At 45.8% G+C, this 26,269-nt stretch overlaps 1 protein-coding gene across 15 annotated transcripts in view; it reads left to right on the top strand.

Annotated features, from left to right (window-relative positions):
* Dcun1d4 (defective in cullin neddylation 1 domain containing 4) overlaps positions 1-25,249 on the top strand; it is an 80,276-nt gene extending 55,027 nt beyond the window's left edge. For 6 of the 15 annotated variants that reach the window (XR_015636700.1, XR_015636702.1, XR_015636701.1 and 3 more), the window contains 5 exons: positions 7,325-7,433; positions 17,700-17,782; positions 19,597-19,701; positions 21,588-21,690; positions 22,006-25,249. Coding sequence is in view for 7 of the 15 variants with exons in the window: in NM_001436983.1 (NP_001423912.1) it covers positions 7,325-7,433; positions 19,597-19,701; positions 21,588-21,690; positions 22,006-22,061 (373 nt within the window). In the remaining 8 variants the exon portion in view is untranslated. 15 annotated transcript variants of the gene reach the window in all.
* The last annotated feature ends 1,020 nt before the right edge of the window (positions 25,250-26,269 follow it).

The raw sequence follows: 26,269 nt of genomic DNA, 5'->3' as shown, positions 1-26,269 counted from the left end.
GGGACACAGGACTCCATGAAGCTCTTGGTTGTAAACCAGGTTCTGTGATGTAGCACAGTCTGTGATGGGTGGATTCTCCAAGGCGGCTATGACTTAATTCTAGAAATTTAGACTCACTGTAAAGGCAGAGGAATCTGCTATCTGTGTGTGTGTGTGTGTGTGTGTGTGTGTGTGTGTGTGTGTGTGTGTGTTGTAAAATTTGGAGACTGGTTTTCTTATCCAACATGGAGGCATTCATTCAGGATAGAGTTACTGTTCTTTGTACAATCTCAAGTTTTTAAGGACCCCCCTGCAGCCTCCCCAGATTAGCCCTCTGTTTAGGAAATGTTTGAATGGCTCTGATATGTCATATCCTGGGAAAGAAACCCCGTGAACAAGATTCTATCTCAGTGGTTCTCAACCTGTGGGTCATAACCCTTGGGGAAATCAAACAACCGTTTTACAGGGGTTATCTCTGACCATTGAGAAACTCAGATATTTACATACAATTCATAACAGTAGCAAAATTACAGTTACAAAGTAGCAATGAAATAGTCCTATGGTTGGGGGTCACTACAATATGAGGAATTGTATTAAAGGATCACAGCATTGGGAAGGTTGGCAGTCACAGCTCTGTCACCACAACCTGACAAGAAGAGTGGTGATTTGAATGAGAATGTACCCCACAGCCTGGGTATTTGAACATTTGGTTCCCAAGTTGCTGGCACTATTTGGGGACATCTAGAAGGTGTGTCTTTGCTGGAGGAAATATGTCACTGGGTTGGGATTTGAGATCATATAGCCTCGCCTTCTACTTTTCTCCCTGTTCCTTGCTTGAGTGATCTGGCTTCCTGCTACCATGCCTGTTGCCTACTATTGTGCCTGCTGCATGATGGACTCTGAGCCATCTAGAATTGTAAGCCAGAATAAACTTCTCTAAGTTTCCTTGATCAAAGTGCTTTATTGAAACAACAGAAAACTAATGCAAGAAGCAGCCCAGAGAGAGGAGAGGCTTGTGTTGGCGCACGCCATGAATGGATGTCTGAAGTGGGGGAGGTCTGGCCGCAGAGGCATACTGGTCTGCTTCCTCCAGCCTGGCCTCACTTCCCAAGAGCTCCACAGCCTCTCAAAACCATGCCGCTGACTTAAGTTTTCAAACATAAGCCTCTGGTGGACACTTTGCATAGGCTCATGGCCACCTCATAATGCCAAGTGCATTTAGATCAACCTAGAAGTCTTTAATAGTCTTAGGATTCCAACACTTTTTAAAAGTTCAAAGTCTCTTTTTAGAGTCAAGGCAATGGGTTAGTTATGGGCCCTGTAAAATTAAGAAAACAAACATACTTCCGGTACACTTTGGCATAGAGTAAACACTCCAATCTCCAATCGGGGAGTTGGGAGGATAGCAAGAAAGACCTGCCTAAGTGAGACCAGAAGCCCTAAGTGAACACAGAACCTTGACACTCCATGCCCAGGATCTGAGGGCTCACGGTGGCTTTCTCAGTGCTCCAGTGGGATGGAGTAGCTGTGTCTCTCCCACTGTGTCACCTGTGGAACACATGGCATATCTCTCAGGCCAGCTGCCTTTGTGCTCACACAGGTTCCTCAGTAAACTTGCCCACCTTCCTGGCTGGCATCTGTGGTATTTCAGGATCTGTATTGCAGTGTGACTTTAGTTTCACTGCTTGATGCCCTGCCCACTCAGGAGTTCTGGGCAGGGTCTCCTTTTCTACTTCATGTTGCCTGGCTTCCGTGTCCTTAGGGAACCTTGGCAGTTCTCTCTCTGGGACTCCATAGTTCTTGTACTGTGTGCATGCCTGAAAACATAGCCAAGTTGTGTTGCCAGCTCTAAATACAACCTTCAGCCACCCTTGTGTGCCTTCGAAGCTGAGCCCGGGGAGTACCTTCCTAGCACTCCCAGGCGGCCTGGGTGCTGCTTGAATCCGTCTCTGTCTTCACATGGAGCTGTCACGTGAGTCCGCATCGCTGCATTTAGAAGTGGGATCAGTGTGAGCCGAAGGCGGAGGCTTTCCCTGGCAGTGATGCTCGTCTCTTACCAGTTCCAGCTAGCTGCTCTGTACCCCTCAGTTCTCATCTGATCCCAGTATTAACGCAGTTCAAATCCTCACCAGACTGGCCCGTCTGTCTTCACCTAGCCGTGTTCACACTCCTTTCTTCCCGTTCTCCTGATGGTCAGTGTAGGTGAACGCATGTGAGCCGTGTATGCTGCAGCTTAAACATTTTACACTTCGTGTGAAGTGTCCCCTTGGACAGAATGGACCAATACTTTTGAACTCAGCCTTCAGGGTTTTAGGACAAGAACAGTTGGTTCCTTGGCAAATATGATTGGTCTCCAGTCCAGTTCCCAAAGCTCCATCCCCCACCCATGCCCCATGAGAAGTGGTGAGTGGTCATCCACGTGTGCCCTCCCCGCCGTTGGCACTCTAGTCTTCCACACGTGGACTGGGCTTGCCCCAGAAGCTCTGACTATGACATTCTAGAACTTCACGAGCCTCAAACCTTTGCGGCTTTACTCTTCTGCAGCCCTCCAGAAAATTCACTCTTGGTGAGCATGAACCACACTGTCAGGTACTTACCTTTATGCTTCCTTCTGGTTCATTTCAGGAATCCAGCCCCTGGGGTGCTGCTACCCACCTTCTGGGTGAATCTAGTGCAGCCAGCTTGACCATAAAGGTGACCCCTCACCAAGACGAAGTGCTTTAGGGGCAGGACTAAGAAAGAATAGTTGAAAAGTTGAGAAATACTAGTCATTCTGCTATTTGAATCAAAGAGCCCTGTGTTTGTAAGCTGTGTTTACCTAGTCCTCAGGACAGCTCAGAGGCAAGTTGCTTGTGCATACTAAAGTGGAAGTGGTCTGTCTTTACTTACCTGTTTTCTGTTTTAGAGTTCTTCCCCTGGTTTTGGTCATCTTCACATTTATTAAGTCTGTCCTGTTAAATATTTTAGATTCAAGTTGGAACCCATGTGTATACAGTAAAAACCTGTATTTATATGCAATGACACGCATTTTTCTTTATTTAGATGGATATAGCTAAGTGCTATAGAGCGAGTGGCTTAGGAAGAGCAGGCGTTTGTCTTGCAGCTCTGGGTGAAGCTGTAGGCCCAGGCTCCAGCAGCTCTGCTGTCTAGGGGCAGCTTGAATTTGGCTTATCAAGGAGTGCCTGGTGGCTGTGTGCTCACACGCTGGCTAGGACAATCGAGCTGCTTTAGGTTGCTTTTAAGGACATTAATCCATTCACAAAGGCTTTGCCTCCATGACTCAGTTCAAAATTTTAAAAATATTTTGAATCTGCTTGTTTAAAATCTTATGAAACATGTATATATTTCGATCATAACAGTTCACTACTCTTCCTACCTTCTGGTGACCCTCACCCCATCTCCCTCCTAAAGACTTCTCTCTCTCTCTCTCTCTCTCTCTCTCTCTCTCTCTCTTTTTTTTTTTTTTACATTTTTTTTTTTTTTTGGTATTAATAACCCCTGAATGTAGTTAATTCTTCCCTGCGTGCCTGGGCGTGAGGCCATCCGCTGGGAATGATACTCCACAGTTTACTGCCATTGCCTTGGGCATTAAGATTCCAGCATATACAAATGGGTGGTGTGTATGACTGGGAGAGAGGGGCAGACACAGGTAGAGACTGCAGCAGTCCAACCTTTGGTAAAAAGACAGCCTCTCACGGTGGTCGTTACCCCACAGTGGGAATGCGTTAGAACTGGAAGGGCCTTGAGTTTGGGGAGGGGGAGGGCTGGTAGCCAGTTTTCATGTAAAACTCTGGTGGGCTAGGAAAGCAGCTTTGGATGCAGGTTTGAGGGGCTGTGGGGAAAGCGATCTGACCTTAGAAGTGTGTTTCCCTCCTTGAACTTTGTGACTTACCCTGCATAGTACACTTGAGATGGAAACCAGCCACTTTCCAGTAAGCCCTCTGGGTTGAACACAAACTTGTTTGACCACTGTCCCTTATCCTCTGACAGGGCCTTGTTGGGTGGCCACTAGATGGCAACCTCTTGTCCCGGGCAGGGCAGCAGAGCCCTGTCTTCTTAGTGGCATGAATGGAGTTTACAAAGAAGAGCCCCGTGATAGTGCTACTGGATACTCGAGGTGGAACTTTGGATATACATTTGATATGTGATCTCATCTAAAATAGGAGCCGTGCTCATGTCTCACAGCTGGACCTGAGCTGCAGGTGTCTTTCTGTAGGAGAGAGGTCGCCCTGGCCTAGCCCAGCTCTTGTCTTGGTTTCACACACTGTTCTGCCCCAGCACCCACACACACACACACACTGTTCTCTCTCAGCAGCTCTGTCCGCTCAGGTGCCTGCACCTGGATCTGTTGCCCGGGACTAAATGTGCCCCTTGGGGTTCCTTTCTAGTGACAGTTAGGAACCCAGCCTTACATGGTTTTGGACTAGCTTCCCCCTCTCCAAGCCCTCCTTAGTATTGGTAACGTTATTAATTTTTCCTTTATTAATAGGGTCTAGGTTCTGCAGTAGTGCACCCAACGCCAAGTAAGCCCAAGCCAGCCACTCCAATCCCAGCCACGCTACCCATGCCTCTGCCACCCTCATGTGGGTCCCAGCCACCCTACCCCACGCCTCTGCCATCCTCATGTGGGTCCCGACACTAGGACTATAGTCAGACTCTCAGCTTCTTAACTTTCCTTCCTACCCCAACTTCGAGAGATCTGAAGAGCTGGTGAGGGTGCTAGCCTGCTCGCTCTCACCTTTGTTAGGGGGCTGCCTCTGTTGTTTGTAGGATTCAATATAAAGCTTTCCACAGTGGACTGTGGGAGACTTGTTCAGATATTCTTTTGGTTTTGAATGAGTGAGTTCATTAAGTATATCAGCAAATGAAGGTAAAAGATAAATATAGTTAGTAACAAACATCAAATTGAGGGCTCAAACTGTCCAGCAGAATTGATCGTGGGAGCCCTTTTAAAGCAACCAATGGCATTCCTGATAGAGTCCCTGGCAGAGCTGAGTCCCCTCAAGTAAATTTCCAAGTAAAAGAACAAAAACAACAGGAAAGTTATGTCATTAAGTCAGGAGCTCACACATCCCCCAGACACTGACTGGGAAACCCCACTAAGGCATTGGCTGTAGTTCCTGATTGGGTGGTCCAGGTAGAGCAGCTGGAAACCCATTGGAGAAGTTGAGGCAGCCCAGTGGGGCTCCCCCATTCCCAACACCACCCCCAGCATCCCTAGGCTGAGCTTCCAGTCTTTCCCACTCCCCCATCCCTCCTTTCCCTCATTTTAGGCACTTTTATATTACTGGGTAAACAAGCCGTGGAAGCTTCTGTGGAAGAACTTTGCTTTCAAGCAGTTTTTAAGGAGACCACGTCTGCTGTTCAGTTCTCTGTAATCCCTGCCACCCACCAGGGAAGACACCCTGTGCCCCTGACAAAGATGACACTTACATGTGTTTGAGCAGGGACTGTGCAGGATGGGACTGGGACCAGAGGACAGTCCACCCCTCTTTCAAGAGCCAGCTTCTCAGTGAGTTCAAGCGGTACATGACAATTCACCAGTGCACCGTTCATTACAAGGTCAGAGGAGGGCTTTGTACTGTTAAGTGAGCTCCTGGGATAGAGCTCAGGTCACCACATTGTGCAGTAAGCACTGTCACTGCCCCCACCCTGCCATCTTGTCAGCCTGGGTCTCAGTTTTTAAGGCTTACATGTTACAAACAAAATTCATTTGTGAAAATAGCTAGTGTGCTTATCTATCAAAGCTAAGCACTGTTACTGGTAAGAACAGGTTGTCATCATCAGGGCTCCCTGGAGAAACAGTTGGTTTCAAGTTTGGAGCAGAGAAAGAACAAATTGGGGGCTGGGAAATTCTGTGCCAGAGAAGGAGGAAGTGTGCAGAGATTGGTGGGCACACACCAGAAGCATGCAGCCAGGTTCAAGGGCCACTGCCCAAACTGGAAGGCTTACGCACTGCAGAATGGGTGAACACGTGGAATCGGAAACGGCAACCCTTAAGTCTACAGAGTGAGAACAGTGTTATCCAGGGATAACTCTTCACAGGAGGACGGCGGGTCAGGAACCCATGTGCTGTCTTCAGGTGTGACCCTCACAGGGTGTGAAGGTGCTTCGTGTAGACGGGGTGTTCAGCAGCCATCCAGCAGCGCTGCATTTGCTGCTAGGAGATGCACGTGAGGTGTCAGAGGCTGGGGTGGTGCTTGCAGTGGCTAAGGGGAGCACTAGCAGAAGGCACGGAGGACTTTCATTGATGAATGTCACCGTGTCACAGTAAGGATCAGTGTCTCTGCACAAGTATGTGTGGTCGGTAAGTTTATTTATAGACTTCTTAAGGGGAAATTGAGGCGTCAGGAAAACAGCAAGTTAAAAAAAAAATGATGAGCTGAGTAGTCACAGTCTTGTGTGTCCCCCATGGGCTGCTTAGTATTTCAAAGCTAGGCAAGTACACTCCGGGGATGGGGAGAAGGCTCAGTTGATAAAGTATTTTTTATTTGCTGTACAGGGCTAAGGTCTGAGCTTGGTTCTCAGACCCCATGTTCTGTCCTCAAGCATAGTAGTATACACATGTAAAGCCCAGCACAGGGGAGACGGAGACAGGAAGGTCGCTGGGCTCATTGGCCAGCCATTCTAGCTTACTCAGTAGATTGCTGGCCAGTAAGAGACCTTGTCTCAAAACACAGGGTGGACAGCACCTGAGGAGCAGCACTTGAAGCCGACCTTTGGCCCCCAAATGTACACACACACATGAACACACAAATAAATAATAACTGGAGGATCTGGTGCATGCCCCTCCCTGCAGCAACACAGATTAATTTCTGCAATAGGGGACAGCCTGATGTGGCCAGGTTCCCCATGGTGTGCTCTGGAAGGACACGAGGACTTGGTGTCGTGTTCCCATCAGCAACATGCATAATCATGGGAACCTACGTGACAAAGTGACATGCTACAAAGACAACTGTAATGGTCTCTAAAACGCAACTACAAAGGCACTTTGCACAGCAGTTGGAGTAGGCAGGCTGAGAAAGTAACATGGGACACTGACATGGTGTGAGGGCTGATGGGAAATGCCATTGAGGCTTTCAGGTGGCACAGCACACACTCACTCATGCACACACACAGACACACACGTGAGAAGAGCATACGTGTGAAGGGGAGTGTGTAAAGTTGTGCTGGGTTGCTGTGTATCCTCATTCTATGCCTTTAGCATTTATTAAAAAGTGCAGAGAGCAACTAGTCATTATGGACACAGTCCCATTTCCAGCTTTTTATTCTTTTGGTTTTTATATTAAATACTCCAATTAAAAAAACCACTCAGGTTGTAATTTACCTTTATTCTGTTTCCTAGATGTGATACAACAGAAAAACTCAGAACTACTTTGGATTACTTAAGATCATTATTAAACGATACAACAAACTTTAAGCTCATTTACAGATACGCGTTTGACTTTGCACGGGTGAGTTCTCTGGAACCTGTCCAGATGTCCCCCTCTCCCTCCCTTCTTTTATTGCCTTTGGAGATTTGCTTTTTACACCACAGCAAAGACCTTGAAATGTTACTTCCAGGGCATGAGCTAGTGTTTCTAATGCTTCGGGAAACTGATTCTGGGCAAATGTGTGTTAGTTAAAAGCTTCCGTGGTGTCACTGAGCAGCTCCTGTGAGGGGCTGAGGAGCAGGTTGTGTGTGAGCCCCGCTTCTGATGCTTAGAACTGTCAGGTGGTCGGGGGAGGCTGTCCGTCCGTCCGTTCTCACTAACCGACTTCTCCCCTAGAGAGACCAGACTACTGACTGTAGCTAATCCAGTTTCACTTTGAAGGCGGTCACAGGGAGAAGGTGATCCAAACCAAGGCCGATTTCCTGTGTATCAGGAGTGAACAAAAACACGGTCACTTTAGGTAGTAAAGGACTTAGTGGTATGACCATGGAGACCTGGCCTCAGCCCTTATAACCACACTTTACTCTGATTGGTATCTTCTCTGTGTTTGTTGGGTTTAGATGACTAGACTTTGGTTGGCTACATTCTTTTATATTTCTTTCTTTTTTACTTATTAATTAGTTTACTTATTCCCAGTAGAGTGAGGAATGATTCTTCCCTTTTCTGTGCTGGCCTTTTTTGTTCTTTACTCTTTGGCTTTTCCAGTTTTAGCACCAAAAATGCATTCCATGATGAATTATAGTCTGCAGCAGAACGTGAGCAGCGCTATGTGGAGTTAATTCATGGCATTCTGAAACCGCAGCCTTACAGAGTCACGATGTGCATGGAGTTAACCGAAGCTAGGACTGGAAGGATGAGAGTCACACACGGTGCTTGATAGAGTGACATTTATGGAATTATTTGTAGGACGTAGAGGTTGGTACTAGTTTCTGGGTTCAGTACATAATCCCCCTCCCTTTAAACACACAGAGGTTTCTTCAGGAATATACGAACTTTCTGCACCCAAGTCAGCTCTTTTTGGCTTCTTGCTTAGGTGTCCCAGTTCTGTTCGCCGCCCTCCGTACTTTAGATTCAGGTCTCATTTGCTCCTTCCTGGCTTCTCCGGTTCTGGATCGGTCACTGTGGCCCACCTTATGGGAGCTTTCATCTCCTCTTTCTTGGTGCTTCTACCCCACTGCAAGCTTGTCAGTGAGATCCTTGTTACTTGTAACCTGCCTCTTTCGCTAGCTGTCTTTCCACACTCTGGAAGTCATCAGTCTTTCTCCATCCCCACCTGACTCCTGAAGCCTTCGGCACCTCTGCTACATGCATGCCAGCGCGTGTCCTCATGGGGCTGATGCATCTGCCGCATAGCAGCCAGGAGGTTTTACTCACTTCATACAGGAGGAAAGGGAGCCAGAGGGAGGAAGAGAAATGACCTTTGTCACGTTATTAACAGACAGTGGATCTCTCACTGAAACAGTTGAATCTGTGGTTTCCTCTAGCCCCACATAATCGTGTTCTAAGCTCCTGAGCTCGTGATATCTGCAGGGAACTAACTGTATTTTGTGACCTGCTGAGCCTGACGCCTGACCTTTCAGCTTTTCTGCTGTCTGCTTCTGGTCATGCTGGGCCATTGCCTGGAGCCCTGTTTGCACTCCCACATTATCTCCAGCCACTTGCAGCTTTCTGGGTCAGCCTATGTTGAAGGGTTTGTGCCACGGTCACTTACACAGCCCAGTAACTCCTTGCTGTGACATTGGAGTTTGAGTACATGCTTTCTATATTCCTGGTAGATTGAGGACTGTGAATTTTCTGTGTGTTCAGTAGAGTTCTTTGTTTTTGAGGGGCATCTGTTTTGGTAAAAAAAATAATAATAAAAAACTGATTTATTTTATCCCACGCTAGCGCTGGCACCATAGGGCCACATGGCATCTGCGGGATATTTTCTTTTTTTTTTTTTGGTTCTTTTTTTCGGAGCTGGGGACCGAACCCAGGGCCTTGCGCTTCCTAGGCAAGCGCTCTACCACTGAGCTAAATCCCCAACCCCGGGATATTTTCATCTCAGCAAAGTGTCTCACCCGCTAAGCTCCATCGCATCTCACACTGCCGACGGCTACTCTCTGAGCCCGGCAGCAATCTCTCTACCCATCTCGTTCCCAAGGCGGGTTGCTGCCATGCCAGTTTCATACAGGGATCGCCTATCTCGCATTTTCTTACTGTGAACTCAAGTAGCCACATGAAAGAACACAATAACCTCTGACCCAATTCATAAGATAAAATTTGCCCATCTAGACAGCACAAAATCCTGTACACACCCACCCTTAGAAATAGTCACAGCAACCTCTATCCGCGTGCAGAGAAGAATCGTAACAGCTGCCTCCATGTTCTCCCAGGTCCTCTTTCTCACTCCTGCTCATTCTCCCCTGCCTTTCCCTGCCTTCTAAAACCTCTGTGTCCGCCTCCCTTCCTTCTCGTCCAATGACAGGCCTTGTTTCATCTTGTCTGCCTTCACCTGCATAATGATAGCAACCTACAGGCTCTTCAACAGTAGTGGTGAGTTACTCCTTTTTATGCAACGAGGAATAACTACTGCTCATTTTATCATTTCCTTACCAAAGCCATTCATTTCAGCTTGAACACACACTGAGGTGAATCTTGAATAGTGCTTCTTTTGTTTAGCTGTATCATACAAGTTTGGGGAAGTTGTGTCTTCATTTGCATTAGTCAGAATATTTCTAGGTTCTGTTTGCACCGGCTTGTGGCATAGCACAGCAGCTCCTAATCCTCCCCTCAGCCTTCCTTTTTGGTATGTTATTTAGAAGCATGTTAATTATTTTGCAGGTATCTGGGATTTCCTGGGCAATCTTTGTATTATGGAGACCTAGTTTATTTAATTCGGTTAGTCAGAAACGTACAGTTTCAGTCTGTTTAATGTATGGTCCAAAATATGGCCTGCTCTTGATTGTCACATATCTGTCGTCTGACGACTCTGTTGGGTCAGTTGGGTTGAAGGTGCTCAGGGCTTTCCTGACTGCTGTCTGTTAGTTCCTGAGGAACTAACAGCTGAGGAATAGCGAGCTCCTCAGTTCTAACTTCCTGTTACCCTGTATCCAACCTACTCCAATGTATTTTGAAGCTGTGCTGTTGGGTCCTGAGTGAACTGACCCCCTTGCACTGTGAAGTGTGTCTCTTCTTTATTCCAAAGCCACTGTGTGAGAAGCGCAGCCGTGCATCCAGTACTTGTTGGCTAAAGTCTGCACGGTGTGTCGGTTCTTCCCCCCACCTCAACCCACCGTGTCTGTGCATCTAGAGTGGATTTCAGATAGATGGCATGCATGTGGATGTGACAGTAAGTGTCACACAGATGCTGACTCTGTCTGATGTGGATGTTACTGACATCCTCCTCCTGTTTGCTGCTTCTCCCTCTTTATCCAACCTGTCCTTCAAAGGGGAAAATGTCATTACCGTGCCTTGTCCTCTCTTCGTGCTTTCGTAGGGATGGATTGCCCATCATATCGTGCACTCTACCCGTGCTGTGAGCCTTACGCTGTAGTCTTGGTTAAACAGGCGGATGTGTCTGTTGCAGGTACCCAGGGTGATGATGGTTCCAGGTGGTTCTTTCCCCTTGTGCAGACCAGTCTGATACCATTTTCCTTCTGTGGAACAAAACTTCCTTCACAGTCCTTGCAGGATAGACCTGCTGCTGCTGCTGCTGCTGCTGCTCCCTAAGATTTTGGCTTTGCCTTCCTTTTCCAAAGATGCTCCTGTGGGTAAAGACTTAGAGGCTGGCACTTTGCCCTCCCGGTGATGTCTTTTGTGTTGTCTCCAGGAGTGTGGCATCGGTGCCATTCCCATATTTATTCTCCACGCATAATGCCTGCTTACTGAGATAGTTTTTCTGTTCTCTGCTGTCCAGCGAGTAGACCATGACACTTCTGACACAGTTTTATTTTCCTGGCTATTATTCTGATTGGGATTCGTTGGTATTTTTAACTCCGTGGGTTCATCGCTGATATTAAACTTCGAAATCTTTTAGGTGTTACCTTTTAAATGTGTTTTATGTTCTGTCTCTTTCTTCAACTATAAAATGTTGTTATATTTCTTGATATTGTCCCACGGACCACCGATAGCACGTTCTCTTCATTTTAGAGTTTTATTGTTGTGTTCTCTGTTACTAATCTTTAGCATTTTCTAATCTCCTGTTAACATCTCTCATCGCAGACACTGTTTCACGGCATCTGTCTTCCATTGCATGTTGTATTGGGCAAGTTCCTCCTGACTCTGACTCTTGCTGTGGGGTTTAGTTACTGCCTAGTCCTTGCCTTGGAGGGTGATGTGAGTTCTGTGTTACAGGTTGCTGGGTTCCTTCTCCTACTTAGATTCAGTTGTGTGAGTTGAAAGGGTCAGACCAGCCTTCATTGTAGCAGTGTCATGGTATCTTAAGGCAGAGGCATCTCAGTGCCTAGTGTGAGCTCTTTATATGCTCACTGTGGAAACGCAAACCATCTCCAGTCCTCTGTCAACTCCGTTCTGTTTAGCTGCTCCAGTAGATCCTTCTGGAGGCTCTCCTGTGCACACCAGTGAGTGAGTGGCCAAAGATTAGCGGCCACTCTGGACACGTCCAGGCCTCTGTTTTGTGACTCTTGGCTCCTTGTTCCTCTTTGGCCTACAACCTGTTTTCTGTAGCTCGGGAAAACCCTTGGGCTGTCTGTGTTTGAGTTGCCCCTTTTATTTGCTGGAGCCTGGTGTCCTGTTGGTATTTCCGATATTACAGTCTGTTGTCAGGGTGGGAGAGCAGGCATTTCCTATCCACTTCCGCTTTCAGAGAATACCCAGTTGTGTCCAAGCGAAAGCAAAGTCCAAGCCCTTCCCTCTGTCCTCTGAGTCCTAAGGAAAATGACTTTGGGAGTCCTAAGGTATAATTAGCACAACAGATCTTTTAAATTGTCATGTCAATGGAGTTGAACTACTTGACAGTGTTAATATCTTAAATGTTGCAAAACAACACCGTATAATACATTAAATATTTTTGAGTGACACTTTAATATACCAACAACAAACTATAAGGCAGTGCTTCTCAATCTGTGGGTAGAGACCTTGAAGGGGTTGAACAATCTTTTTTATAGGGTCACCTAAGACCATGGATAATACATTGTGATTCCTAACAATAGCAAAATTACAGTTATGAAGTAGCAATTAAGTAAGTTTATGGTTGAGGGTCATAACCATAGCATGAAGAGCTGTATTAAAAGGTTGTGGTAGTAGGAAGGTTGAGAGCCACTGCCATAATACAATATTAGAAAATGGTAAAATGGCCCTTTTGATGGCTCTTCACCAAAATTGGTAGTCCAGGAGAATTATCATTTCTTTCAGCAGATGACTCAGTGGTTAAGAGCATTTGTTCTCACTCAGGGCCTGGGTTTGGTTCCCAGCACCCACCTGATGGCTCACAACTGCCTGTGCCTCCAGTTCTGAGGGTGATACCCACAAGGCACCTGCACACACATGGTTGCACATACATATATGTGGTGACACACCAAGTGTTTGTATTGGTTTCAGTGGCTCTCACTGCTCTGTAGTCTTGTTGATATCATATAGTTGTGACTCTTAAGAGGTTACCTGGCGCAGCCTGGTCCGTCCTCGGTGATGAAATAGTGATGGACAGGAGGGCAGTTAAAGGCCATTGCCCTGCCACTTCTTTCCACAGAGACATGCTGCCTTCCCTGTCTCAATTTTGCCTGTGTCCTCAGGCATCTTATAAGAGAAATAGGGGAATAAAAATCAAAGTTTGCAAGAGTTCTCTTATATAACTGACATCCTCTGACTATTTTCTGCGTAAGATTTCCCCCTGGTGAAAGTTGTTTCTTATATAGCTGGTGCCATGAAGAGTCTGCCCCGTTGACAGTGTTTTCCCTCAGTTCCCTTGAGCTTTTATAGAGATAGCATCTGGCCGTGCTTTCAGGCTGATCCCAAACTCCAGGTTATCCCAGGAGCTTAGAGAGCCTGTCCAAGCACTGATGCTGGAAGGCAACTGAGAGAGTGGAGCATTGGCTGGGGCAGGGCAAAACTCGATTTTTCAAAAGTAAAAGTCTGCTTATTATTAATAAGATTTACTCTTCTTGATTCTTCATTATTCTGAGGCTAGAAGCCAATGGCTTCAGGTGAATTAACACCTGTTGCTTAACCAGGAAGGGAGTGGGGGGTAGGTAAAGGGTTTATTAATAGTGCCCCCTTCTCTTTAGCCTCTACTAGTCTCTCACTGACTAAGCTGGTTAACTCTTTGTGGACCAGAGAGGAAGGAAAGGAAAAGAGGCAGGTATGCACATGTACACTCATACATACACAGTCTGGCCAGACCCAGCCACTGTCTGAATCAACTCCACAAGTGTTCATGCATGCTTACGTACATACACATACCTACACATGAACATACAAACAAACACACATGTACATTTGGAGGATGGATGGAGCAGAACTCCCCAAACCAACACCATCATTTGTATTTCTTTTCTCTGGCCTTTTATAGACAAAAGTTCATAGAAAATTACCTCATAGATAAAATGTTACACAAAATGAGAGTTACAAAATGAGGAAGGATGTTGATATTAAGTTCAAAGCAGTATTTCATTCTGTAAGCTCATTATAAGTTCAAAGTAACAGTTACACTGGCCTTGCTTCATCATAGGGCACACCTGTGGCTTCATCCTTGGACCTGATCTAGAATGAATATAAATTCCCTTGATCATAAATTTGTCCCAAGCTGATTTCTCCTTTTAGTGTAATTGTGAAAGCTCATTGTATTTCTTACTATGCAGCCCACTATTAAAAGGAGTGGGCACATTCTATTCTTGATTCTAACTTTATTAAATCTTTCTAGCAAAACAACTAAAACCATCTCTTAAAACTTTCTTCCTAAGATTATTTGAGTCAAATCAGGAACTCTATAAAATCATTAATTCATCCAAACAGCATTAATTCATGAAAGTTCGTCTTTATGTTGATCTGCAGAAATCTGATCAATAGGGTGGGCTAATGCCCAGGGATTGTTGTATTAATTTAGTAATGACAGGAAAGCCATATCAGTTGTGAGGAGAAATCCCGAGTCGACGTCTCTTTGGGGCCTTGACTCTCAGTGCTCACCCTTCTTAGTCCATGCCAAAAGGCGGGCCACTTCAAGGAAGGCCACCTGCTAGCCTTAGCCTCTCCTAGACGTCTCCTGACACAGTTCAGCTGGTCCTCCTGTCTCAGCCTCCTTAAGAGCTGCACTGCACATGCCACCACAACTGATGTTGACTCCTTATTCGAACAGGACTTAGGGAAAACAACTTGATATTGAATAAAGAAAATGAGATAAAGAGCTAAGTCGAGGGATTTTTCACTTCGATGTGAGAGTAGTCAGTCCGATTGTATCTGACTGTTATAATCTCCCTAGTTGGGGTGGCCACTGTGGTGAGAGTTGGAGGGGTGGCTTTTTGAGAAGACTGATGGCTACATGCAGTAGGCCTACTGTCAGCAGCAGTGGTAAAGGCCAGGGGAGAAAGAGGCTCTGAGTTTCCACTGTGGACACCATCCCTGGTCCACCATGGCTGGCCTTCCTCTAGCGGTGCTCTCTTTCCCTGATGCAAAACAGCCATGGCCTCAAGTGACAAGTGTGTGGGTTTGCAGTCTAGGAGTCGAGAGGAGCCTGTTGGGAAGAGAGCTGAACTGAGGTGGCACTTGGGAGGGAGTGGGATCCGGCAGAGCTGGAGTATGTGGAGAGAAGAGGCCTTCAGGATGAGGACAGAAGGCTGAGATAACGATCCAGAACCATGAATGATGTGTGTGTGTGTGTGGGGGGGGGTTCTTTCTACTTCTTGAAATAGCATTTGAATGGAGAATGTTTTTGGAAGCAGAGGACATGTAGAAGTTTGAGAAAAGACCTGTGACAAGTTAGCTGGTTATCAGATCCAGTCAGTCAGGGCTTTGGTGGTCTGCTCGCTGTTCAACAGTAGCAAAGCTGTCGGTTACTGCTGCTCAGCTCCTCTGAGGAAGTGAGACAGGAGTTAGAGTTGACACAGCCAGCATTGCCTTCTCCTGTCAGACAACAAACTGCAAGTGACTATGGCTGCTATGGGCTGTGCCCGGTCTTGTGCTCAACAGAATTCTTCCTGCAATCTTAAATGGAATCTGATAGGAACAAGAGGATTTTGCTTTCCAATCTCCACCAAATTCTCACTTGCCAATGTATTTGTCTACTTTCATTTTCTGCACAACCCCCAAGACACAGACTCTTGACAGCTGTGCCTCCACTCTCTTACACACACACACACACACACACACACACACACACACACACACACACACACACACACACCAGTTTTCCCTCATAATCTCATTGTCCAGTGCAGTGGGAACAAAAACTAGGTCTGGACGAGAGGCATGATGGGAGCTACGACACTATCATCTCCTCTCGGGTCCATAACCCTGAAATCGGTTAGTTCAGCTTTGGACTTGGCTGTGGCTGTAGTTTGTCAGGAGTTGCTTGTCCAGTCTGTTGGCTTGGGAGTCTGTTCTCAGGGTTGTGCCCAGGAAGCACCTCAGAGTTCCGGAAGCACTCAGGCCTAGGATCAGAATAGACCTTAGAGGGTGGACCTCCAGGCCCCACGCCACTATCTGTCACTTCCTTACGTGAGGTGAGCATGGCGTGAGTTTGTATGTAAAGATTGGGTGTATTCTCATTCCCTCAAGTGGAAGTAGTGGGAGTTCAGGTTCAGGAAAGTGTCCTTGCTGAGTCTTCTCCCCATCTGCTTCACCAAACCTGTGGTAAGGGAGGCAGTGCCTCCTGGGGGCAAAATCTGACCATGCTGGCCCTGCCAACACTGGGAACTGTATGCTAATGCTGCAGTTCTGTTCTAAGAGCATAGTTCTGTTCATTTGTCAAAAAGACGAGGTCGTTATATTTTCAAGTTTTATAAGCTGAGCCCCGGGACTGAAGGTTTGTGTTCTCCTGAACCCAGTTTTCAGCTCCTACTTCTAGGCTGCACCAGGAAGGGCCGTCCGCTCCTATGCCAGGCCATGTGGGACTGAGCCTTGGTGAGGCCTCGGATTTCATATGCCAGTTGGCAGCCTGGTTTCTACCTTAGGAGTCATGGCTGCTTCTGTGGACCTTTTTGGGGGATGAGGGAGTCCAATAAAGCTTCTTAGAAAACTTTGGACTTAAAATGAAAAGATAAAATCTTCAATGAAAAAATAAGTTGAGTATAAATCTCAAGCCATTAAAGAATGAAAATTTGTAATAGGCTTCGAGGAGCAGTTAGGGGACTCTGGTAAGCAATACAGACACATAAAGCTTTTTTGTAACATCGACTCCTTTTGTAACGTTGGTGTTACTTTTACACACTTAAGATTCTTTGGGTTTTGCTGAATCCTTAGTGCCCCTTGAGAAAAAATATTTATTACCCCTCACAAGGGTCTAACTGGGATGCTCTGACATAATCAAAGGCTCGTAAAACTTCTGGTTATTTCTCTCCATTAGTGGTGAGTGGCCTCTGGAGTGCATTCGTTCTGGGCAGAGTACCATCTTGCAGTGTCTACCAAGGCCCTGAGGTTGAGGGCTGCACTGCTAAGCCTGGTGCTGTGCAGCCACTGCATCTTCTCCCTCAGGAGATAGTGTCTGTCAGGATGGAGGGGGCACCCAGACCTGCTGGGTCTCTGTTCCTTGGAAAATGGCACAGAATGACTCTCTTTGTTTTAGCAACTTAAAGTTTACGGAGTGCTTGGGTCTGGAGGTGGGTGGAAAGACAGAAGAGTTGTGTTTCCTCGTCTTTCAGCCCTGTTGGGTCTCTTGGCAGCCATCTTAGTGAACTTGAGCTTCTATTCCCACCTGCCCATCTGCCCATGTCTCCCCATGGCCGGAAGCCGCAGCTCCCAGTCCTGTGGCTACTGTACTACTTTAGTGTCTTGCTTGCAGAGAGCTCTTGGATGTCTCTGCCATCCATGTACCTTGAATTTGAAAGGTGATTTTAAATAACTAAAGCCTGTTATGCCGATGGCCTCCTGGTGGCATCCTGGCAGAACCGTGTCATTTGAGTCAGGAGCTCCCTCACAGAAATCATTGTTGTCAGGGGACCTGGGAGTATCTCTGCTTGAGTGCATGAGAAGGCGCTCTGTGGGCCCTTTCCACCATGGCATTCCCAGGACTTTGGATGTTTACCACTCTGGTCCTGGCATTTGGCCACAAGGCTACCATGTGCACTGCTGGTGGTCAGTGAGATGCTCCTGTTCAGGTGGTGCGTGCGTCCATAATGCCTCTCTCTTATTCGATAGGCAGAAGATGGTGGGAGTGATTGGGAGCGGCTGGCTGCACCCTGCAGAGCAGGAGTGAGCGAGTGCTGTTCAGCTGTCCTCGTGTGAGTCTCACGCCTTCCTTCCCTCCATGTTCTGGCATGGCTGCCACACACACGCAGCAGAGCCTTTCCTGACATCAGTTTGTCAGATGGTTGCTGTGTCACAGAGTCTGTCCAGGTCTTCTGTCCTTTTTTTATTTTTCCCACTGTAGTACATGTCAAGAAAGACTGGGATCCTGTGATGACAGGAGACATACAATATGAGAGGTGTGGGGGGCTAATGAATGCTTATAAACTCAGCCAAAGGAAATCTTTTAGGGTGCCAGTGTGGTCAGTCGTGCTGAACACACTTGTTAAATGGACTTTGGCCAGATCTTGTGGTCCCACATGTGTTTCTCAGCACTTACTATTTTCCTTGTGGCTTGCTTCATGACGTGGTACGCTGTTGCTGTCTGCCATGCCCACATTGCAGGCTAAGTGGTGTTTTATATTTGTTTTCCCAGAGTATCACAAAAGCAGAAAGACGACACACCAGCCAGGGCGTTGAAAGAGTGTCTGTTGTTAGATTATCTCTTCTGTCCTCTTCCCCTAGCTGAGTTAATGCTGCCAAGACACGATGGGATCATCTGCTTGGCCAAAGGGTAGGCAGAGAAGTGGGCCCTCCATCCCTGGGTGCAAGGGAATGTCCTCCATCACCGGCTTCAGTGGGGGGTAGCCTTTAACAAAAAGGCCGATGCTGCGCCATTGACCTGGCCTATTAGCAACAGCTGTCCTCACACTTACCGACTCTGAGCAGAAGCCATCCTGTACATCTTTCTTAAGTGCCAAGTTGCTGTACCTTCCTTTCCGTCGTTAGTGTGTTGAGTGAGGCTCGTTGCTGTACCCACTTTAAGTCCTCTGAGGATCAATGGCACGAGTAGAAGACTCACTATATACTGACCAGCACATCACTGCTCTTGTCAGGAGGTATGGGTGGCCGACAGTGGTCGCAGTGTGGTTCCTTAATGTGGTGGACACTTGACGCTCTACTCCAGTGGGATAGCCAAGCCTCACCCCTTTGTAGAAAAGTCTTTTTGCAGATTCCACTCTAGTTGAACCACACGAAAGAGAGCTGTAGATGTGTGAGCCTGCCCCCTGTGTTGGAGAATATTTTTCCCTGTATGAACAGCCTGCCTGTTTAGGTTTTAAAATGGAAATGCGTGTGAAACGAGAAATAGAATCTTTAATTACAATTAAAAGTGGAGTAAGCTGCTCTGCATGTACATGCGTTCTGATTTCCAATTTCCCATGGTCAGTAGACACTGGGCTAGGAGTCAGGTGTATGACACACAGACCCGGCTTCCCTAAAGCAGCTGGATGATTGGGAGAAGCTCCAGGGCTCCAAACCTTCCTAGGAGCTGAATTTAGTTCCAGTGTATTTAGGTAGAAGAGAAATATTTATCACACAAAATGAAGTTAAATAAGTCTCTAGGGAAACCCAATTCAAAGTACTCAAAAGCAGAATCCTTGAGTCCACTGAGTCCACTGCGGGGTTCTGGTCAGCAATTGAAACTCTGGTAATTATCGTAGTGTAAGACAAGCAGCCATGATTTTTATTTGCCCAGGAAATGACTATAGATACCACTGCATGATAGGCAAGGCATTAGGGTAAAGTTATTCTCTTGGCATCAGTCTTTCTCAGAATAAATGTACCTGTGACACTCAGTTGTCAGTTTTCCATTGTGTTTGGCTGCCGTCCTCCCCTTCAGGGTTTCATGACGTGTAATAAATGATCCATTTGTTTACCAACTTCTTGCTAAAGGGAACTACATGTTTGGTTTATTAGAGTTTGTGATTTAGAAGCATCTGGCTTACTTTTGTTTTTGTTTGTTAAACAGGAAAAGGACCAGCGCAGCCTAGACATAAACACTGCCAAGTGCATGTTGGGACTGTTATTAGGAAAAATCTGGCCCCTTTTTCCAGTTTTTCACCAATTCTTAGAGGTACCAAGTTACTACTTTATAAAATGTTATGTTTGCTTGCTTAGAACTAACACATACTTCATCTAACCATTTTATGTGATTTTTATTTGCTGTAGCTTTTTGCTCATAGAAATTGTGGTTCCCTGATTGCTGTCATCAGCAAGCTGCTGCATGGTTTGGAGTGTGTCTGTGTGTTCATATCTAGTTGTGTATCTGAACAGCCACAGCACTCCCTCTCTCCCCACAAGCCATGGAGACTCCACTGGCATCAGATCCCCAGTCTTAGTGCCAACAACTCAGGGTTACTTTCAGATGAATGTCCAGTCTTAAGCCAACATTAAACACAAGCCATCTTGTTAAACACGAACCAAAACTTGTTTGTCATCTCTTCATAACCACTCATGCCCAAGTGCCTGGCGGAGTACCTGGATAGCTGTGAGCACTGGACTAGGTACCCAGCAGTGTTTTCTACAGTTTAAATGTGCTTAGCCTAGTGTCAGAAACAACCAGCATTTCTCTATACTGTGGCTGTTTGCTTTCACAGTGGTCAAAAGTTTTGAGCCACCAATAATTGACAGTGGGTTTTGGTGAAATGTCCTTTTGCAGAACCTGAAGGAAGCGGAGACATGACTGTCGAGTGTGGCATCTGCTTTGCCCACTCCTACTCAAGCCTTTTGAAACATGGTCTTTGCTTTCAAGGACGAGTATAAGATTTGGGGATAATCTTGGGTCTTGCCCAATTCAATTCCCACTTGAAATAATCTTTCTTACTACTTGCTTTATGTAGTTAGTGGTCCAAAAAACAACTGATGTCATTTTTACTAGAAACTACTTCTCCTAGTCCTACTAGAACTGGGACTCTGTAAAAAGCCGATACAAGCTGCTTATTAATACTTGTTGGCAGGACGGTCTGCTCTACATATGAGCGGCTCTAGCTTCCATGACACGAGCCATCCCCACTGGAACAGGGATGGAAGTAGGTTCTTGTACACAGGGCCTTTAGTAGGATTTGAAGGTCCTTTGGCTAAAAGATGGGGCTGTGAGTAAATTTGGCATTACTTAGTCCCAGAAACTTAATTGGCTGTTTTGAAACTTCTAGACTTTTTATGCCTCAGAAGTTAAAGTCTGTGCTTTGCTCTCATGTAAGTTTGTATTTTTTTCCTTTTAGAAGGAGGGTGGCAACTCTTCCTTTCCAGCCTGTCCTGTGCCTGCATCCTCAACCATCGGCTTGCCTCTTTGCCTTTAAATATATATATAAGATATATATATATATATATATATATATATATATATATATATATATATACACATACACACACACACACACACACACACACACTGGTTTTGATTTTTTATTTATTATCATAAGGATTTTTAAAATGTTAGTTCTGGATTTTGCTTTTGAATCTTTAGGATATCATATTAACCTCCCTGTAGCAGGTTTCTCGTCTAAGGGTGCTAGAGCATGTTTCTCCTAGTTTTTTTCTGAGAGTCCCCGCAAGAGTTCCCAGCTCTGAGCACTGGCAGCATTTATGTGGTCCCCAGCAACTGGCTGCTAGATGCACGCACTTCAAGGCAGCAGCTTGGCTACAACACTGTTGTGTGGGCTTTAGCATTTCCTTTGTGCCGAGTGCTGGCTCACATGCTTTCTAGAAACTACGCAGTCCTCTTGCTCATTTAAGCCTTGCAGCACTGCGGGGAAATAGGCACTGCCACCGGTTAGACACCTCCTTACAACAATGTCGCATTGACAAATACAGCGTTTTGAATTACTTTCTCTGACGATCTTCCTAGTTGATGCTTCAGTTGAGTTAACCCTGCCTGAGCTTTCTCAAGTTGACTCATGCAGAAGCTGAAACCACCCCACTTGTTTGTGTCATTAACCATATCGCTCTCCTCCTCTTCAGCAATCGAAATATAAAGTGATAAACAAAGACCAGTGGTGCAATGTGCTGGAGTTCAGCAGGACAATAAGTCTCGACCTCAGCAACTACGATGAAGACGGAGCATGTGAGTACCGGGTGCCGAGTGAACGAGCTCCCCTTCCTCCCACAGTCCTCCCACAGTCCTCCCACAGTCCTCCCACAGTCCTCCCAGACGTGCTCTGTACATCTTCCTCCCCAGGAAGAGCCTCTAAGCCCAGCCTGTGGTCTTTCACTGCCCTCTCCCCTCCCCCCCCTCCCCTCCTCCCCTCTCCCCCCCCCTCCTCCCTCTCCCCTGTCCCTTCTCTCCCTGCCAGTTGAACCTCGGCCCCATGCATGTTAGCTGATGCCTGACCTCCACAACATCTCTAGGCCTCACATGATTTATTCTTTGTCTCTCCAGGGCCAGTTTTGTTGGACGAATTTGTGGAATGGTATAAAGACAAGCAGATGTCCTAGGACCTTATGCATAGCAGCGCGAGAGTCACTGTTACCACGGTCATGTCACCCATTAGCCATAAACTGCTGTTTGTATCGAAGCGCATGCTGCTTTTCTTGCACTGTCTGCCTCTCGCAGGGGTGTTTGGTGTTTGCTATTGGATGGGCCGCTCTGCTTGATGTGTAGCATTGTTCTCTTGGAGGCTGCTCTGCAGTCCATTTTCACACTACAGATTGGTGAATTGCCAACGTCCTCACTGTGATTATGTGTATATTGCTGTTTAAATTTGTATATGTGTATAAAATGAAAAGCTTCACCTAGAGATTATTTCTGCAAAAATGTATTGTAAAAATAATTTTGTGGCATATTTTTAGTCCCCCCCTTTTTTTTTCAAATGAACCAGTTATACTTTATTTGGTCTCAAATGTAGCATTTCAGAAAACATTACAACTGTCCCCATAAGCAAGTATTGCCAGAATCAACCTCACTGCTTAAGAGGCCAACTTCTGGAAGAAGTAGGAGCCATGACTTTCTGTGGCATAAGCTAAATATGACTTGGTTCCCTTGGCAACTTTGATATTTTAAAGTGACAAAAGTTATAATTTATTTGAACGCACAGACATATGACATGCTACAAAGCATTTCTAACACAAAAAGTACAGGTTTATGGGGGTTTTTCCTTCCTCCTCCTCTTCCTCCTCCTTAAGTTGCTCCTCATTTAAATTGAAAATTAAGTTTCCATCAATCTTTCACTTTCCCGCTTTGTGTTCCTCTAGCAGTGTTTGGTCAGCTGAAGCTCTCTGTGCCACTGTGAGTAAAATGTCCCATGAGCCTCCTGGTTTGCTGGCGGCATAAGCACTTTGAACTATGGCTTGAGACTTTAGTTCTTCTTGTATGGCGTCTGTAGCCCACGAGGGTTTTGGAGTTTTTTGGTTTGTTTCTTCTTGTTGTTGTTGTTGTTGTTGTTGTTGTTGTTGTTTTAAACCACAAGTGAGAAGTGTTTGTTTTCTGTCTGTGTTTCTTCTGTGCTGGGCTTTTCCTGGCAACACGTCCATTGCAGGCAGTGGACTTGAAACCACCAGCATTGAGCTAACCCTGTTCACATTGGGACCTTTCTCAGAGGGGCCACTTGTCATTCCCGGAGTCACATGTACAGAGGGTGGTAGCCATTATGTGGATGAGAAACCAGAGCCAACACAGTGGTAGTTGTGCATTTGTACCTTACGTCTTATTTTTAGGGTTTGTACTTGCTCGCCTTGCCCCTCTTGCAGAAGCTTACAGTTACAAGTTTTTCCAACTATTTGGTGCTATGACTCACTCAGTCCCTGAAGTTTGTGAACACGTCTGAGATTTAACCCAGTAAAGAGCCATGGCTTGTTTGCTGGGTAAACGGTGTAGTGGGATAAGATCCGTGCCTGCCCAGGCTGCTGATGACTGGAGGATATTGGGATTATCTGCCAAAAAGAAAAAAAAAGTCCTCTACATTAAATGTGAACCTTTAAATGGCATTAAATGATCAGAGCACACAGACAATGCTACCCCGACCACCGTCCTATAGTTCCTTTTCAGAGTGTTGCTATTTTCATATTTCTTTCCCTGATTGAACCACCAAAGACAGAAATGTTTATGTATGTACCGTGTGCGTGCATATGCAAAATCATGGTGTGATAGAATGTTTATGTATATACCGTGTGCGTGCATATGCAGAATCATGGTGTGGTAGAAGGCAAATACTTGCCTTTTCCCACCAAATAATGCGATTTGGTTTGCTGTGAAAAATAAATCAGAAGTTTGAAAAACCAACAAAACAAGCCAACGTTTCTTCAGCATAGTTAATCATCCTTTGTCCGCAGTCTCACAGATTTGTATCTGAACACAATGTAGACTTCTTGGAAAACCACAGCTGTTGAGACTGCTCTGTGAAAGGCATTCCAGTGCATACGGGTGTGTGACAGTGGGGACTGCTAAAGACAGGCACGGCTCTGTGGAGAAGGGTTCCTTGTCGGGTGTCCCAAGGTTACAGAATCATTCTCTCAGGGCGCTGTTCTGGAGGTAGATCAACTGTTGATCGCCTCATTGCAAGGATGGACCGTAGATGGGATTGTTTTAAACGCTGTGTGGGAATCGAGAGAATGTTTTAAACACTAAGCACAGTGGATCTGTGAATAAAGGGTTGTTACCAGGGTGAGAAATTCCATTTCATCTACAGTGAGCATTTTGGTAATAGTGACTCAAGTAAGAACCACCATGATGTATACGGTATGGAAGTTCGAATTCTGGAGGGGATAACCAGTATTTAGAACTCTAGATAATGTCTGGACTGCCTCAAGAAACAAACCACTGTGACGTGGCTTGCCTTTGGATTTCTCGATTTTACAGAGCTATTTTTAAGGGAGTCAGACACAGTAATAAGACACCTTTTCTTGAAGAATCGCCAAGTTACGCAAGTTGAACGATCACCAAGAGCACTTATGGCCAGCGTAGGAAGAAGCCAGGGCGCCTTCGGTTCTCCAGTACCTGAGCTCCAGCCACCCTTCCTCCCTTCACCTGTGTTTCAGGGTGCTGCGACTCGTCTTGTTGGGGTACGCGACTTGTAGACATTTCCACTGCACTAGGTAGAAGTTACGTGGCAAGATTTGCTGGATACCCATTGTAGCCTTAGGTGCGCCTCTTTTGAAGCCTGAACTCTTGAGTTCAGTATTGATATCTGATTAGACAAACCTCTAGATTCTGGTTTAACAGATTTCTGTTGCCTCTAAGTCTCCATCCTAACCATACTTTTGAAGTTTATACAGAAAGCTTTAAGAGTTTAGTTTGTGTCCTTGGTTTTTATTTTTACAACTGCTAAAATACCTCTGTAAGCCTTATCCTTTATTCTTTCATAGTTGTATAAAATTGTATAGAATTCATTGACCAACTGAAATGTTGGGTATCTGTAAATGAGACCAAAATGTGGTTGCTTTTTTCCATAAACTGATTTCCATCGGGCGCTGCTGTGATGTGAGCAGCAGCCAGCCTGTGACTGTGAATGCCTCGTGTCGTCAGTATTTGCATTACATTCATACAAGTGTGCAAGTCCTGTGACTCCCAGCTTAACTAAAATACTGTCATGCCATTTAATGAGCACAGCAAACTGGTTTAGGTTTTAATGGAGTTGATGTAAAATGATAGCCCATAAATAAACAGATATTTGTGTTTGGTTTCCGAACTGATTCGTGGGTTCTTTGTACTCTTGGTTTCTCTGCCCAAACCATTTTTAAATTTTTTTCCCCTTTTTCTCAGCCTGTTTTATTCAAAAATCTTACAGGCTCAGGGGGAAAACGCAAGAGTAACTCAATGGACATGTATATCCCTGCTATGTAGGCAGATCTTACGGCATTTCCTGTCTGTGCGTGTGAGATAGACAGATGGACAGATGGACACACAGGTAATGCTTCATTTTCTGAATCATTTGACAGTGAATTACATATGGACAGCACACTGACATTTTGGAATAAGATATACTATGATATGCAGGGATCATACTCAAGAATTTTAGCAGGATGCACAGAATTAAAATCTCCCTAATTCTATCAATAATGGGCATTTTATTTCCCAGCCAAGGATAAGACTTTTATAAGAATATTTCCATGAAGAGCATCCTGAAAGCCTTGGCAAGGACAACTTAGACACTCGTCACATTGTGATGGCAGGATGATTTGTCTACTCTATTGGTGTTTTGCTAAACATTGATAAGTGATTATGGGCCAAGAGCTAGGCAGCAGTGAACATTTCACTACCTTAAAGCACACTGTGCAGGAAACTGCATACCCGTCTGCTTTCCACACTGTGTCCCATACTAGAATGTGAGTGAGGACAGTGTTTTGACCCACCCTGGGAAGGAAGTAATAGTTTCTAGTCTGACAAAGCACTGTCAGCATGTAAATTAATCTTGAGAAGATCTGGATGTAAAAATGAGAAAGAGCAGTATCTTAGTTAGGGTTTCCATTGCTATGAAGAGACGCCATGACTGTATTATAAAAGACAACATTTAATTGGGTCTGGCTTACAGGTTCAGAGATTCAGTCCATTATCATCAAGGTGGGAGCATGGCAGCATCCAGGTAGGCATGGTGCAGGAGTGTCACGCCCACCTCGGCCGGCAAGGAAGGCGCAACACGGTCAGATCCTTGTCAACAGCCTTTATTGCAGGACACCTTCATTGCTGATACGGGGGCCACGAGCGGCAA

This window comes from Rattus norvegicus, chromosome 14 (assembly GCF_021556685.1).
Source record: "Rattus norvegicus strain SHRSP/BbbUtx chromosome 14, alternate assembly SHRSP_T2T, whole genome shotgun sequence".
Classification (NCBI taxonomy): Eukaryota; Metazoa; Chordata; class Mammalia; order Rodentia; family Muridae; genus Rattus; species Rattus norvegicus.
Note: the sequence above shows the minus strand (reverse complement) of the source record. Positions and strands in the feature narration are given on the sequence as shown.